Here is a 15,553-nt window from a genome sequence, read left to right on the forward strand (position 1 = left end):
GTAATATAATAGGTGGGTGAGAGTATACTCAGCACTGGGAGTGATATAATAGGGAGGAGAGGGTATACTCAGCACTGGGAGTGATATAATAGTGGGGAGGGTATACTCAGCACTAGGAGTGATATAATAGTGGGGAGGGTATACTCAGCACTGGGAGTGATATAATAGGGAGGAGAGAGTATACTCAGCACTGGGAGTGATATAATAGTGGGGAGGGTATACTCAGCACTGGGAGTTATATAATAGGTGGGAGAGAGTATACTCAGCACTGGGAGTGATATAATAGTGGGGAGGGGATACTCAGCACTGGGAGTGATATAATAGGTGGGTGAGAGCATACTCAGCACTGGGAGTAATATAATAGGTGGGTGAGAGTATACTCAGCACTGGGAGTGATATAATAGGGAGGAGAGGGTATACTCAGCACTGGGAGTGATATAATAGTGGGGAGGGTATACTCAGCACTGGGAGTGATATAATAGTGGGGAGGGTATACTCAGCACTGGGAGTGATATAATAGGGAGGAGAGAGTATACTCAGCACTGGGAGTGATATAATAGTGGGGAGGGTATACTCAGCACTGGGAGTTATATAATAGGTGGGAGAGAGTATACTCAGCACTGGGAGTGATATAATAGTGGGGAGGGGATACTCAGCACTGGGAGTGATATAATAGGTGGGTGAGAGCATACTCAGCACTGGGAGTAATATAATAGGTGGGTGAGAGTATACTCAGCACTGGGAGTGATATAATAGGGAGGAGAGGGTATACTCAGCACTGGGAGTGATATAATAGTGGGGAGGGTATACTCAGCACTGGGAGTGATATAATAGTGGGGAGGGTATACTCAGCACTGGGAGTGATATAATAGGGAGGAGAGAGTATACTCAGCACTGGGAGTGATATAATAGGGAGGAGAAGGTATACTCAGCACTGGGAGTTATATAATAGGTGGGAGAGAGTATACTCAGCACTGGGAGTGATATAATAGTGGGGAGGGGATACTCAGCACTGGGAGTGATATAATAGGTGGGTGAGAGCATACTCAGCACTGGGAGTAATATAATAGGTGGGTGAGAGTATACTCAGCACTGGGAGTGATATAATAGGGAGGAGAGGGTATACTCAGCACTGGGAGTGATATAATAGGTGGGTGAGAGTATACTCAGCACTGGGAGTGATATAATAGTGGGGAGAGGGTATACTCAGCACTGGGAGTGATATAATAGTGGGGAGGGTATACTCAGCACTGGGAGTGATATAATAGTGGGGAGGGTATACTCAGCACTGGGAGTGATATAATAGGGAGGAGAGAGTATACTCAGCACTGGGAGTGATATAATAGGGAGGAGAAGGTATACTCAGCACTGGGAGTTATATAATAGGTGGGAGAGAGTATACTCAGCACTGGGAGTGATATAATAGTGGGGAGGGGATACTCAGCACTGGGAGTGATATAATAGGTGGGTGAGAGCATACTCAGCACTGGGAGTAATATAATAGGTGGGTGAGAGTATACTCAGCACTGGGAGTGATATAATAGGGAGGAGAGGGTATACTCAGCACTGGGAGTGATATAATAGTGGGGAGGGTATACTCAGCACTGGGAGTGATATAATAGTGGGGAGGGTATACTCAGCACTGGGAGTGATATAATAGGGAGGAGAGAGTATACTCAGCACTGGGAGTGATATAATAGGGAGAAGGTTTACTCAGCACTGGGAGTGATATAATAGGGAGGAGAAGGTATACTACTCAGCACTGTGCGCTAGCCACCCACTGACCGGGCAGCAGAGGGTTAAAACATCGACGTCATTGTATATGGGCGGGGCTGGAGGCGGAGCAGGAAGCGAGGACACAACAGTCACAGAGAGACCAGACCCGGGAGCCAGAGACACCGAGCGCAGCAGCAGCCGGGACAGGTACAAGTACAGGGGGCTCAGGGACCGCTTCTCTCACACACTTATATTGACCAATCATATGTATCGTAGTACTGTGTGTGTACTGTATGTTCTGTGTGTGTACTGTATGTTCTGTGTGTTTGTATTGTATGTTCTATGTATGGGTGTGTATTGTACATGTGTGTATTGTACTGCATGTGACATGTGCTTTATATGTTCTATGTATTTGTAATGTATAGTTCTGTATGTGCATTGTATTTTCTCTGTGTGTCTTTTGTACTGTATGTGTTTGAATGTGTGTGTGTGCAGTATGTAAGGCAGAGGTTCCCAAACGCGGTCCTCAAGGCTCCCCAACAGTTCAGGTGTTAGAGATATCCCTGGTATAGCACAGGTGACTTAATTAATACCTCAGTCAATCTGATTTAACCACCTGTTCTATACCAGGGATATCTCTAACACCAAACTGTTGGGGAGCCTTGAGGACCGCGTTTGGGAACCTGTGGTGTAGTGTATATTGTATATATGAATGTGGTGGGATGTAGATGAGATCCCAGCGGTCGGGACTTTACATAAAGAATGGCTGCAGTCACATACTAGCAAATCATTGTCTAATGCAAAACTATATATGACTCTAACAATAAACACACTTCAGTCCCCGTCCTCAAACCCCCCCCCCCCCCCGCCTGCCCCTCCCTCCCAGCCATACATGTTAGGGTAATCTATGGCCGAGGCATCATAAAAATATTTCATCTATAATTAGCTCGTCCTCGGGATGAGACTTGCTATCCCTCGCTCCGTGCTCCCCGCGCTGCAACGCTCTGACGTGACCTTGTCCCCTTCATGTATGTGCTGCAGTAGTTATTTATAAAGCCAGTGTGTAAAATGTGTTGGGTGTGGTGACTAATATGTGAGGGGAGCCCTCTCCTAGGTCATGGGGTACATGTAAGAAAATAACGGGGTGTATTGTCAGATAAGTTTACGAGGCCGCCATTGTGGTCTAAACCAGTATTTAAGAGAAAGTAGCCTGTGCCTAATGACATCGTGGCCACAAAGTGATGTCACAGCTTCCCAGGAATCCTATGGGCTGCCATCTTCTGAGTACAGCCCACAAAATGGCCGCCTCTCTTGTGTGCCAGTGACCGCTGCAGCTGCGGGTTCTCACTGGTCGTTGTCTTTGCAGTGATCACCTGGGAAGGAGCTACGTCATGATGTGTATGTCCGGAGACTGCCGTGTGACCTGTAGACTCCTTGGTACCTGGCCGCTATAGTGAAGGATGTAAATATGAACGGCGTGAGGAAGAAGAGGACTCCCAGGGGTCGGGGTGAAGATGACGATGGCCTCTGCTGCTGCGAATACATAAACCAGAATGGGGAGAGGAGTCACCTGGCAGCCTGCTTGTGTGATTGTGAGGACGTGGATGAAGCCTGCGACAGGTGAGTGGAAGCTTCATCTTATGAATGACGGGTGCCGCGCTGCGGATTTGTGTTATAGCCAGTCTTGTCGTCTTTGCCCAGGTGGATCACCTGTAAATCGCTGCAGCCGGAGGTCTTGGCGAGGGTTATGGAAACTGCTTCAGACCGCTGCCGCGTGCCGTGGATACGCGGTGCCAGGAAGCTAGATGTCAGCATTTTGCCACCACTGATCCTGCTGCCGGTCTCTCTCTACCTCGCGTCCTACCACGTGCTCCTCACCATGGTCACTCTGAGCTCCCTGCCGCTGCTGGTCATCTGGTATTATAGATTGACGCACAGGCGCAAGGGAAAGACCCTCCTCTTCCTCAGCCTCGCCCTCTTCTCCCTGGGCTACATGTACTATAACTTTGTACGGGAGGTCTTCCTGAACGGTCACATAGGATGGGGGCATTTGACCACCGTCACCTTTGGCCTACTGCTGACACTTATTTTTTTGGTCAAGGCGAAGAAGGATCCCGGCTACCTCAAAAAAAGCACAAATTACCCCCGGGTTAAGTCGGGGGGCACATGTGGCGATTTTGGGAATAATGCATGGCCGAATCAGGACAAGGAGTCTCCTGGAGTCCAGGGGGAGAAGGATTACCTCCTCGCCGAGAAAAACGGGTGCAAGGCGTGCCGTCTGGTGAGACTCCCACGAAGCGGCCATTGCAGAATCTGCGGTAACTGTGTCCAGCGGCTGGACCATCACTGTGTGTGGTAAGTGACGGCAGCAGGACGAGCCACTGCTGGGGTGGAGATGGGTCTGTGTTGGGAGACACAGATTACATAATGACAACTTACCTGGACGTATTGTTACTGCCATAATGAGGTTAATTGTTGCATTGGGTTTTGTAGGATTAACAATTGCATCGGAGCTCAGAACCACAAGTTCTTCATCCTGCTGCTCATGGTCTTCCTATTCACATCCATATACGGAATAATACTGACACTTAGCGCCATCTGTCGGGGCCAAAATATCCTCAGTGCCTTGTTCTACTGCCCAGGAGTCTACGCCAACTACAGGTAATGAGGTGTTTAGATACAAGGTGGCGGGTCACATGTTAGGGCACAGGTGTCACATAATTACCAATAATAGGGGGGAACAGTGCTGGGGGGGGGGGGGGAGGAGGAAAGTGTGTGTGCAAGGCAGGTAAATAGTTTAACACATTTGCTGAGTGGGTAAGAGCTCCAGGTGCACCGCAGTGATGGTAGGAGACTAGTTTTTGTTCACATGTGATGACCTTACGTCGTGAATGTTCTATTTCTAGCTGTAGAATAGATGTTAGGTTTTTAGTCCAGGTGTGTAGGTAAACTGCTCCCGAGGAGACTAATGCTCACCTGTCCAATTGCTCAGCACATCGTTTGCCTTCACCTGCGTGTGGTACTGCGCCATCGTCACGGCCGGGATGGGCTATGTCCTGCTCACACAGCTCCTGAACATCAGCTACAATGTCACAGAGCGGGAGGCTCGTATCGCCCTGCGGGAGAAGACTGGCCGCTGGATCCTTGGTGGCCTGGCTGTGGACACGGGGACCTTTAACCAGGGCCTTCTCCAGAACTGGCTTCATTTCCTGTTCCTGGACAGTCAGAGTGCGGAACACAAACTCTCGGACATCGTGTGAACACCCCTCCCGACCCCTTCAGTGCCTTACTGCTCTCTCACCCAGGACCTCAGCTCTGTGGAATCGCTGCACGTTCTAGAGTAACACTTAATTGTCTTATTAATTGCAGACATCACAAGGAAACATTTCCCTGAAGCTCAGGAACAGAGATCTCTTAAAGGTGCATACACACGTAAATATTTTCTGTCCAACCATCCGACTAGCTGATTGGTTGGAATGAAAACCTGGTAAGGTATGAAAATAAATGACAATCAGCAATTTGCTCCCAAACGCCGGAAAATGGACAAAAACTGTTGTTTGAACAAATTGTTTAGATCAAACATTTAACAAACTTTTCTGACCACCATTTTCGGCTGTTTTCTGGCATTTAGAAGCAAATTGCTGATCATCAGTTACTCCCATACGTTACCAGATTTTCATTCTCACCAATCAGCTAGTTGGCTGGGTGGACAGATAATCTTTACGTGTGTATCCAGCTTCAAGTGTTCCAGCTTCCAATTATTTCTATAGAGCTCACCTTGGTCATTATAAACGGGGAAAGCCCTCAACTTCTATACAGTTCTCACATAATATAACTCCAGTTCCCCTCACCTTTAACTTATTAGTAGCATCAATCCAACCCCTGTACAGTAGCTTCTATGTAATGTGTATGATGTAGAGCAGGGGTGGCCAAACTCTGTCCTCGAGAGCTTCCAACAGTTCACGTTTACCAGGTCTCCTCTCGGAATCACAAGTGAAATAATTAGCTCCACCTGTGGGTCTTTCAAAATGTGTCAGTGAGTAATGAATACACCTGTGCACCTGCTGGGTGACCTGGAAAATGTGAACTGTTGGTAGCTCTTGAGGACCGAGTTTGGCCACCTCTGATGTAGAGTGATCAGAATAAGATAATTAGCATAGCACTGCCACATCTAATAGTGTCTTAACAATATAATAATGATCATTCCTTAATGTAACCTACTCCCCCTTAAACATTATGGGTCACCACCCCTGGACCCCGAGGTTTGCAGAGTGCCAGCTCTTGCCACCTGCCGCTGGGCTGAAACCTCAGTCCCCAACGGTATGTCTGTCCCATCTGTTTCCAGACAAGATCACAGATGCAGGATCATTACAGGATCAGGATGGACATAATACAGTACAGTGTATATATCTCTTAACTATAATGATTATTCAAAGATAATTATCTGCTGCCTTTTAGCAAGGAAAAAAATAGTGCATAATTATTTAATTTTATAACCTTTCTACTTGTTAGCTGGAGGCTTCAACTGACCTGTAATAAGTCTTTCCTATTCCGTTTCACTGCAGTCCCTGTCAAAGCTCTGCAGTGTTCTGCACTTTATATTTTAGGAGAAGGTTAAACCTTGTTTGCACCAGAGAACGCTAACTTAAACTATACCTTTAAATGATTAGTGAAGGCAACTTGTAATATTCACACATATATAAATGTACGTTCCCACAATGAGATGACTGAGCTTCTATTTACGTCATGTTCAGTGAAGTACGAGCGCCTGTTCTCTGTTATCACCCCACTGAGAGAGACCGGCAGCAGGATCCTCCAGCAGGTTAATCAGTGTCTCCGACCTCCAGATGAAAAGCACGATGACGATAGAGGACAGTGATTGGGCGGCAGATTTGGAAGGTGGTATGTAATTGGACAGAAATTGGCCAATCAATGTGATGTGTAGTATATGGGCTGATGTGTCCTGTGCTGTAGAACATAGGGACATTGGAAGTCATTCAGGAGACTTCCAATACCCTCAGCTTCTAAATAGTTCCTAAACTCCGCCATTACAGTCCAGGTTTTAAGGATATCCATGCTTGAGTTTAGATGGTTAAATCAAATTGATTGAGGTACTAATTAAGTCACCTGTGCTCAAGCATGGATAGCCTTCTAATGTGGGGACTGTAATGGGGTTTGGGAGCCCCCCGGTATAGTGCACTTCTCCAAAGGACAGAACGTGCCTCTTGTACATGTCATTCTCACTATATTTCACACCAGACGGGAACTTATCTCCTGTACAAACTTTGGTGACGCCGTGTCCTGTGACCAGGCAGTAACCTGGGTAATAAATGGGTTAAATGGAGAACAAGTTTAGAACTACCGAGTTCTGGCATCAAAACTCCCCAATACCACTTTCAGACATAAAACCCCGGCTTCAACCCAGCTTGGACCCAGGGCACAGGTAGAAGCCAGCCTACCCCTTTCACACTACGACCCGGGTTATTCCTGGGTCATCACCCTTCACTTCCGTCATTGCGTGGGCACTTGGAGATGATCTCATCTCTAAGCGCCATTGTCCCCGGCCAATCAATTTGTTTTAGGCGTGACCCGAGTCATCAAGACCTGGGTCACACCACTCACACTTGAGCCGGGTCATTGACCGGGGAAAAACCCTGCTAGCAAGCAGTCCCAGGTCTGCAACCCTATCAACCCGGCTCGCACCTTTCAGACATACAGTACGTCATATCCTGGTTTGGGGTACAAGTTCTAAAACGTTATTTGACACTCAATGATCTAATCCGTGATATCAGTATGTAAGGAGGGGAAAGGCATGAACGCTGCTGTAGATATTACACTGTCCCAACTCACACTCAGGCCCGTATTCAATTAGTTTCGCACCCGCGATACTTTTTTGCATGCCGGACTTTTCGCCTACATCGTGTGTTTTGGTTGCGAAAACTTTTTTTTTTGTGCGCACCCCCCGCTAATCGCCATATTAAATTCCAAAACCCACGAAAACGCAAACTGGTGAAACTTACACAGGTGGAAAGTGCTGTCAAAAATGGGGAAATCAGCCCAACACCCCCCAAAAGATGCACTAACAATGGGGATCAATATAGAAGTCCCCGATTAGCCCTACTGAAGCTATTTGGGGTACTTAAGTGCTGTCAATTGCTTCTAATTAGCTCTTTGGTTGCACAAGTGGTGAAGAAAAGCATTTTGCTATTTTTTTGGGGTGAAAATTAGTAGTCCTGTCATATTTGGGGTACTTGAAAATGGGTGTTAGCATAATTTCTAGTCGCTAAAGTGAAGAGTTAGAAATCTTGAAAAACCCACCTGAAGCGAGCACCTGCAATCCCCCATACGTGCAGACCCCTTAAACGTCAATTTCACTAGTTTAATAATCAATGGTTTCACCCACCGATGGTCATCCTTGCTTTATTGAACTTCTGCCATCGATGGAAAAATCATCTACTATCTGTGGTTAACCATTGATGGCCATCCCTAAATAGAAGTATACGTTACATAAAAATAGACTGAGAAGTGATTTATACCTAACATAGCCTGTAACAGAAAATCCAGTGTGCCTAGGGGGGAAATCTTCCCCCATGATCATTGCATTATCCTTATACATTTACCTGTATGACTGTGACTGTTACTATGAAGTCGCTATTTCATCTACAACAACGTGGATCTTATTTGTGGCTGATGTCTCCCGATCGTGACTTTCAAACAATGTTATTAACAGTGGTGGGGTTGTATGCAAATTAAATAGAACAAATATATAAATATAAAATGTGTGCAGGAAGCAATGAGCTCCGGTTACTGTATCAGCAGCTGCCGCGTTCTCCGGTGTAATCTATGGCTGGATACGCTCCGTAGCCGACAGTCCCGGTGTTCAGGCTCTTACACCGCGCAGGTGATACAGAATCTACCATGATAGTGTTTGCTGTGCTCAGTGCAGTGAATGAGGATTACTGACACCCCGTACTGTGTATTCCGTTCATTGGGATAACATCCTTTACTGTATTTAGTAATAGACAAGTGTCGGCTAGCAGTATTGTGTATATGTAACTATGTAAGCCATGTATTGTTACTCTGTACACAGTGTGTGGAGAAATGAAGGAACTGTTCTTTAGTGTCCTCAGGCACATCTAGTGCTGGCATCATATATATATTATCATCAGCACTTATTCATCCTAAGCACCAGAATGGAGGCAGCCATATTATAGGCGGAACCAGTATTTAGCAGGGACTACAGACACGGCCATTATACAGTTTATATTTAATATGATCTTGCGATTGTGTCAGTCTACAAAACCCCATCCGCTGTGTGTAAGATTGTGGGAGCAGGTTCCCAGGTGATGCTGGTATAACACTGACTGTGACACTTATCACTGTACCTGTCTGTAAGGTTGTGGGAGCAGGTTCCCAGGTGATGCTGGTATAACAGGTACAGTGATAAGTGTCACAGTCAGTGTCTTTCCCAAACTGATTAAACTGTGGATCCTCTCCTATGTCTGGCTGATGCTTCATTATTTGAAATATTGTGTGCTGATCTGGCAATGCTTTATATCACTGACCTTGTATGCATGACTTGCTGCTGTTACTAATCACATTACAGCCTCTGTATAAACAGCAATAGCACCAGTGCTCCGGGCGGGGGGGGGGGGGGGGGGGGGGGGGGCTTGCCTAACCCAAACCCCCCCTTCCCCTAGCCTAAACCTAACCTCCCGGGGAGTGCCTAACCCTAAGTCCCCCCGGGAGCCCTAAACCTAAGCCCCCCCGCCATGGCTGTCCGCGCCCGACTTACCTTCGTTCGGTAGGCCGGGCGTCAGTCTTCCAGCGTATGGTTAATGACAGGCGTCGAGTTTTCGACGCCTGTCATTAGCACCATGCCAGGATTAGAGAGTCTGGACGCCGGCTGTCGGCATTTAGACCATCGGCTTCCAGACTACATCCCGCGGGTACACACTCACTGATGGGGACAATATGTTTTCCAATTGTCTATTGTGTACCCAGTGTTATTGTTAGAGATGTGCGGGTTCGGTTTTACTCGGCTCGCAAAAACGGCATTTTATTGGCTATCGTGTTTCGGATAGCCAATAAAATAAATCCGAACTTGTGATAATTTTGGCATAAAGAACCGAGTAAATCTGAACCCGCACATCTCTAGTTATTGTAGCAAATCTGACACAGAGGGTGAAAGGTCATCAGTTATCGATGTAAGAAACAGACTCATCGTCCGTACAGGAAGGATTCTTTATGGTAAAGCTGTGGAATCCAGACTACGTGGGGTATGGTGGCAAATTCACTAACACAAAAGGAAGCAGAGACTGGCACACCATACACTATCTGTGACTGTTATTATAGGGGTGACTGAGCTTAGGGGGCTTATCTGATTGCCAGTTATAGGCTCAGGCAGGATCCACCACAGACTGTTACACAGCACGGACGCCCGTCGCAGACTGTTACACAGCACGGACGCCCGTCGCAGACTGTTACACAGCACGGACGCCCGTCGCAGACTGTTACACAGCACGGACGCCCGTCGCAGACTGTTACACAGCACGGACGCCCGTCGCAGACTGTTACACAGCACGGACGCCCGTCGCAGACTGTTACACAGCACGGACGCCCGTCGCAGACTGTTACACAGCACGGACGCCCGTCGCAGACTGTTACACAGCACGGACGCCCGTCGCAGACTGTTACACAGCACGGACGCCCGTCGCAGACTGTTACACAGCACGGACGCCCGTCGCAGACTGTTACACAGCACGGACGCCCGTCGCAGACTGTTACACAGCACGGACGCCCGTCGCAGACTGTTACACAGCACGGACGCCCGTCGCAGACTGTTACACAGCACGGACGCCCGTCGCAGACTGTTACACAGCACGGACGCCCGTCGCAGACTGTTACACAGCACGGACGCCCGTCGCAGACTGTTACACAGCACGGACGCCCGTCGCAGACTGTTACACAGCACGGACGCCCGTCGCAGAGCGCAAACTGCGACAATTCTCACTCTCTGGACCCAACACGCTGAGACCCTACGACACACGAGAATTACTGTACCTGGCTCGTTCCTTTGTAATATACAGAACAGGGGGATTACCAGGAAGACAATAGTGACTATAATAAAGACAAATGTTTTTCTAATCAGATAAATAGTAAAACTGAACTTTATTTCCCAACCCAGCTGCAGCGCTAAGGCGTTATCATGGTCTCCGCGTGTACAGGGTGACAGTCAGTGTTGCTCCCCCGGGGTGTGTTATGTTAGAGACCATCAGGGCCGTACAGGCAGTGGGCCCGGAGTCAGCACCTGTGGGTGTCACTGATCCCCCTCCCCGAGCGTCAGCTCTCAGGTCCCAGCTGGAAGTCGGGGAGAATTTGCGCCACTCTCTGTCGGAGCATCTGGCGTCTCTCCTCCTTTAACCTCTGTTCTCTCATAAATTTCGGTAAGTGCCTCCATGTCCTGAGCGCAGTCATGAGGATTCGCCTGGAAGACAATGACAGGAATATAACAAATGATATTTAGCCAGTGACAATATAAGATGGCGTTACTGCGCGTCTCTGCGTACAGCCTGTAGCAGTGTCTATGTACAGCTGTGTCCTCATACTCCTGTCCTTTCTGCGCCACACGGTGAGAGACTCCGCCATGGGTAGCGATTCCGGTACCTTTCCCTGAATTTTGCATCTTAATGTGATAATAGAGTACTAAGTACTCAGGGGTCCTATAATAGATCAAGGCCCAGATTTTATTCTTACCACTCGTTACTAATCTTAAATTCTGCTCCAACCAATCAGCTCCTCTCATGTGCTTGAAAAATGACAGTAAGGAGCTGATTGGTTGGAGCACCGTTTAAGATTTGAAACGAGTGATAAGAGTATCATTCATTGATAAATCTGGGCTAGGCCTAAAGGCTCATACACACTAGACGATGTGTGCGCTGAGATATATTGGCAGTCCCAGCGGGGTTGCCGACATCAGTATACACACACTTCCCGATGTTGGCCACAGCGGCGGAGGTGGGGGGAGCGGCACCATGCTACATTCGGCAGCATGGCATCATTAACGATATCCCCAGATTGAGCTGCATGTTCAGCCAACGGGGGATATCGTTATTGTCCCGCGGGAGCACGCATCGTTGATCGTTCAGTGCATACACACTGGACGATATAACGTTGAATGATATCGTTATAATTCATGTTGTTCACTTTTATCGTCCAGTGTGTACAGCCCTTTAGACATATATTTTAAGAAAAAGTAGTGAAACGGGGCTATTATAGGATAGATGTATGTGGCTACAACACATAAAGTGCCCACAGTAACACAGAGTATTTCAGAATATAACAATCATGTGAGAGACAATGATCTGTCCACCTGTGGAACTGTTTGAGAACAGAGCCCCAGCAGCACAGAGTATATCAGGAGATGAGTGACGTGAGGACAGGGCTGCATGTGACAGGGGCAGTGACATGATGTGAGGAGGGTAATGGGGGCAGCAGGAAGTCACAGACTGAGAGTTATATAGTGGGAGGAGCAGGGTCCCCAGCAGCACAGAGTATATCAGGAGATGAGTGACGTGAGGACAGGGCTGCATGTGACAGGGGCAGTGACATGATGTGAGGAGGGTAATGGGGGCAGCAGGAAGTCACAGACTGAGAGTTATATAGTGGGAGGAGCAGGGTCCCCAGCAGCACAGAGTAATGTTCTGAGGCTCCTGTCATACTGTACGTTGCAGTGTCAAAAAGGACACAAAAAAATCACCATACATACAACTGGTTATGGAATGTAATAAATCATTTACAAGGTGCATAGACACTGATAAGTACTGAGCTGCGGCAGACACTGTAATAATGATCATTATTGAACCACATTTCCGGATATTGTGTTGTGGCAAAAGGTTGATCACAGTCCGCCCCCCGTCTGTGTTCCTTGTGTATTGTATAGCATGCCTCGCTGGTGTCACTAGTTCCTGGCGATGTGATAGGTGTTATCCTCATGTATGTTACCTCAGCCTGTGTACAGGTGAATTTACATGTCATGCACGTTATAATGCTGGGGCTTCCTGACCTCCGCGCAGAAGGAATATATCCGTGGTGGCCCTCTCCCTCATTCAGCTCTCATTTCTGTCCCTGGCTGGGAACGTCCCGTTACCTATGTTACAAAATCTAATAAACATTTAAGCACAAAAAAATCCCAGAAATAACCGGACATAGCGGAAATAAGTTAATTGCACAGTAGTGTTACAGAGCCATGAGTCCTGTAAGGTGTGATATGGGGCCGCTATGCCTCGGACTAGTTTTCCAGCTCATCCCACAGATGCTCGATCAGAATGAGATCTGGGGGATTGGAGGCCAAGTCACCACCTTGAACTCTTTGTCATGTTCCTCAAACCATTCCTGAGCAACGTTCGCAATGTGACATTATCCTGCTGGGAGATCATCGACATCAGGGCATACCGCTGCTATGAAGGAGTGTCCTTGGTCTGCAACAATGGTTAGGTAGGTGGTACGTGTCATAGTAACACCTGAATGCCAGGACCCAAGGTTTATCAGCAGAACATTGGCCAGAGCACCACCCTATCTCTGCCGGCTTGCCTTCTTCCCATCGTGCATCCTGGTGCCGTCTCTCCCCCAGGTAAATGACGCACACGGACCCAACCGTCCACGTGATGTAAGAGAAAACGTGATTCAACAGAGACCAGGCCACATTCTTGCTCCATAGTCCAGTTCTAATGCTGATGTGCCCATTGTAGGAGCTTTCAGCGGTGGGCGGGGGTCAGCTTTGGCGCTCTGACCGGTCTGTGGCGATGCAGCCCTATACGCAGCAAGCTGCGATGCTCTGTGTGTGTTCTGACACCTTTCTATCATAGCCAGCAATAACTTTCTCTGCAATTTGTGCTACAGCGGCTCTTCTGTGGGATAGGACCAGGCGGGCTAGTCTTTGCTGCCCATGTCTCAGGTCCACCGGTTGTCCTTCCTTGGATCACTTTTGGTAGCTACTAAGCACTGTATATCGGGAACACCATACAAGATCTGCCGCTCTGCAGACCCCTTGTCCAGCCACCGATCCTTACACTGACCCATATTACCTGCTTCCAATACATCAGCTACAAGAACTGAATCATCACTTACTGCCTAATATATCCCACCCCCCCGACAGGTGCCATTGTAACAATATAATCAATGTTATTCACTTCTCCTGTCAGTGATATCCTATAGTTATCTGCCATGTACTGTATATATTACACCCCAGACCCAGCCACAGTTACACAGAAAATGTACTATTAACCCCATATGTGCCAACCTCTGGTTATGTTCTGCGGCAAGCCTCTGCTTTTCCCACATTGCCAGCTTTTCCTCGTGTACCAGATCCAGCCAGGCGGTGAAGGTCTTTCTCCGAAGATTGCCCTTATAGCGACGGTGCGCTCTCTCCTCCTGGACAGACAGATAGTCCTTGTACTGTAACACAAGGAGAACATACAGGGTGCTAAGACGGAGGAGTACTGTAACACAAGGGGGACATACAGGGTGCTAAGACGGAGGAGTACTGTAACACAAGGGGGACATACAGGGTGCTAAGACGGAGGAGTACTGTAACACAAGGGGGACATACGTCGTGCTAAGACGGAGGAGTACTGTAACAAGGGGGGCATATAGGGCGCTAAGACGGAGGAGTACTGTAACACAAGTGGGACATACGGGCACTAAGGTGAAGCAGTACTGTAACACAAGGGGGACATACAGGGTGCTAAGACGGAGGAGTACTGTAACACAAGGGGGACATACAGGGTGCTAAGACGGAGGAGTACTGTAACACAAGGGGGACATACAGGGTGCTAAGACGGAGGAGTACTGTAACACAAGGGGGACATACAGGGTGCTAAGGTGAAGCAGTACTGTAACACAAGGGGGAAATACGGGGTGCTAAGGCAAAGGAGTACTGTAACACAAGGGGGACATACAGGGTGCTATGGTGATGGACTGTGCAGTGTGTGGACAGAGAGATAGTCCTTGTACTGTAACACAAGGGGGACATACGGGGTGCTAAGGTGAAGGAGTACTGTAACACAAGGGGGACATACGGGGTGCTAAGACGGAGGAGTACTGTAACACAAGGGGGACTTACGGGGTGCTAAGACGGAGGAGTACTGTAACACAAGGGGGACATACGGCGTGCTAAGACGGAGGAGTACTGTAACAAGGGGGGCATATAGGGCGCTAAGACGGAGGAGTACTGTAACACAAGTGGGACATACGGGCACTAAGGTGAAGCAGTACTGTAACACAAGGGGGACATACAGGGCGCTAAGGTGAAGCAGTACTGTAACACAAGGGGGACATACAGGGCGCTAAGGTGAAGGAGTACTGTAACACAAGGGGGACATACAGGGTGCTAAGGTGAAGGAGTATTGTAACACAAGGGACATACAGGGTGCTATGGTGATGGACTGTGCAGTGTGTGGACAGAGAGATAGTTCTTGTACTGTAACACAAGGGGGACATACGGGGTGCTAAGGTGAAGGAGTACTGTAACACAAGGGGGACATACGGGGTGCTAAGACGGAGGAGTACTGTAACACAAGGGGGACTTACGGGGTGCTAAGACGGAGGAGTACTGTAACACAAGGGGGACATACGGCGTGCTAAGACGGAGGAGTACTGTAACACAAGGGGGACATACGGCGTGCTAAGACGGAGGAGTACTGTAACACAAGGGGGACTTACGGGGTGCTAAGATGGAGGAGTGCTGTAACACAAGGGGGACATACGGGGTGCTAAGACGGAGGAGTACTGTAACAAGGGGGGCATACAGGGTGCTAAGACGGAGGAGTACTGTAGC

General features: G+C 48.2%; 2 protein-coding genes across 2 annotated transcripts in view; one reads left to right on the forward strand and one right to left on the reverse strand.

Annotated features, from left to right (window-relative positions):
- Window positions 1-1,834: 1,834 nt before the first annotated feature.
- Window positions 1,835-6,438, forward strand: ZDHHC23 (zDHHC palmitoyltransferase 23). The gene is made up of 5 exons (XM_088450780.1): window positions 1,835-1,923; window positions 3,083-3,336; window positions 3,418-4,071; window positions 4,210-4,377; window positions 4,709-6,438. The coding sequence occupies exons 2-5, from the start codon at window positions 3,185-3,187 to the stop codon at window positions 4,974-4,976; spliced, it is 1,242 nt and encodes a 413-aa protein (XP_088306906.1). The 5' UTR covers window positions 1,835-1,923; window positions 3,083-3,184; the 3' UTR covers window positions 4,977-6,438.
- A 4,430-nt stretch (window positions 6,439-10,868) lies between these two features.
- The window catches only part of CCDC191 (coiled-coil domain containing 191), a 120,771-nt gene continuing 116,086 nt past the window's right edge, over window positions 10,869-15,553 (reverse strand). The window contains exons 16-17 of the mRNA XM_088450757.1: window positions 14,018-14,172; window positions 10,869-11,203 (exon numbers count right to left, since the gene is read on the reverse strand). Coding sequence (XP_088306883.1) covers window positions 11,059-11,203; window positions 14,018-14,172 — 300 coding nt within the window. The 3' untranslated portion in view covers window positions 10,869-11,058. The remainder of the gene's footprint in view (window positions 11,204-14,017; window positions 14,173-15,553) is intronic.

Source organism: Taudactylus pleione, unplaced genomic scaffold (assembly GCF_031769625.1).
Source record: "Taudactylus pleione unplaced genomic scaffold, aTauple2 ptg000523l, whole genome shotgun sequence".
NCBI classification, from domain to species: domain Eukaryota; kingdom Metazoa; phylum Chordata; class Amphibia; order Anura; family Myobatrachidae; genus Taudactylus; species Taudactylus pleione.

What these genes read in the sequence shown, in the direction of transcription:
- ZDHHC23 (XM_088450780.1), top strand. Translation starts at nt 3,185, where the DNA reads ATGAACGGCGTGAGGAAGAAGAGGACTCCCAGGGGTCGGGGTGAAGAT. An exon ending in CTGGACCATCACTGTGTGTG is followed by an intron (nt 4,072 to 4,209) that starts GTAAGTGACGGC and finishes TGGGTTTTGTAG; the next exon opens with GATTAACAATTGCATCGGAG. An exon ending in GGAGTCTACGCCAACTACAG is followed by an intron (nt 4,378 to 4,708) that starts GTAATGAGGTGT and finishes CCAATTGCTCAG; the next exon opens with CACATCGTTTGCCTTCACCT.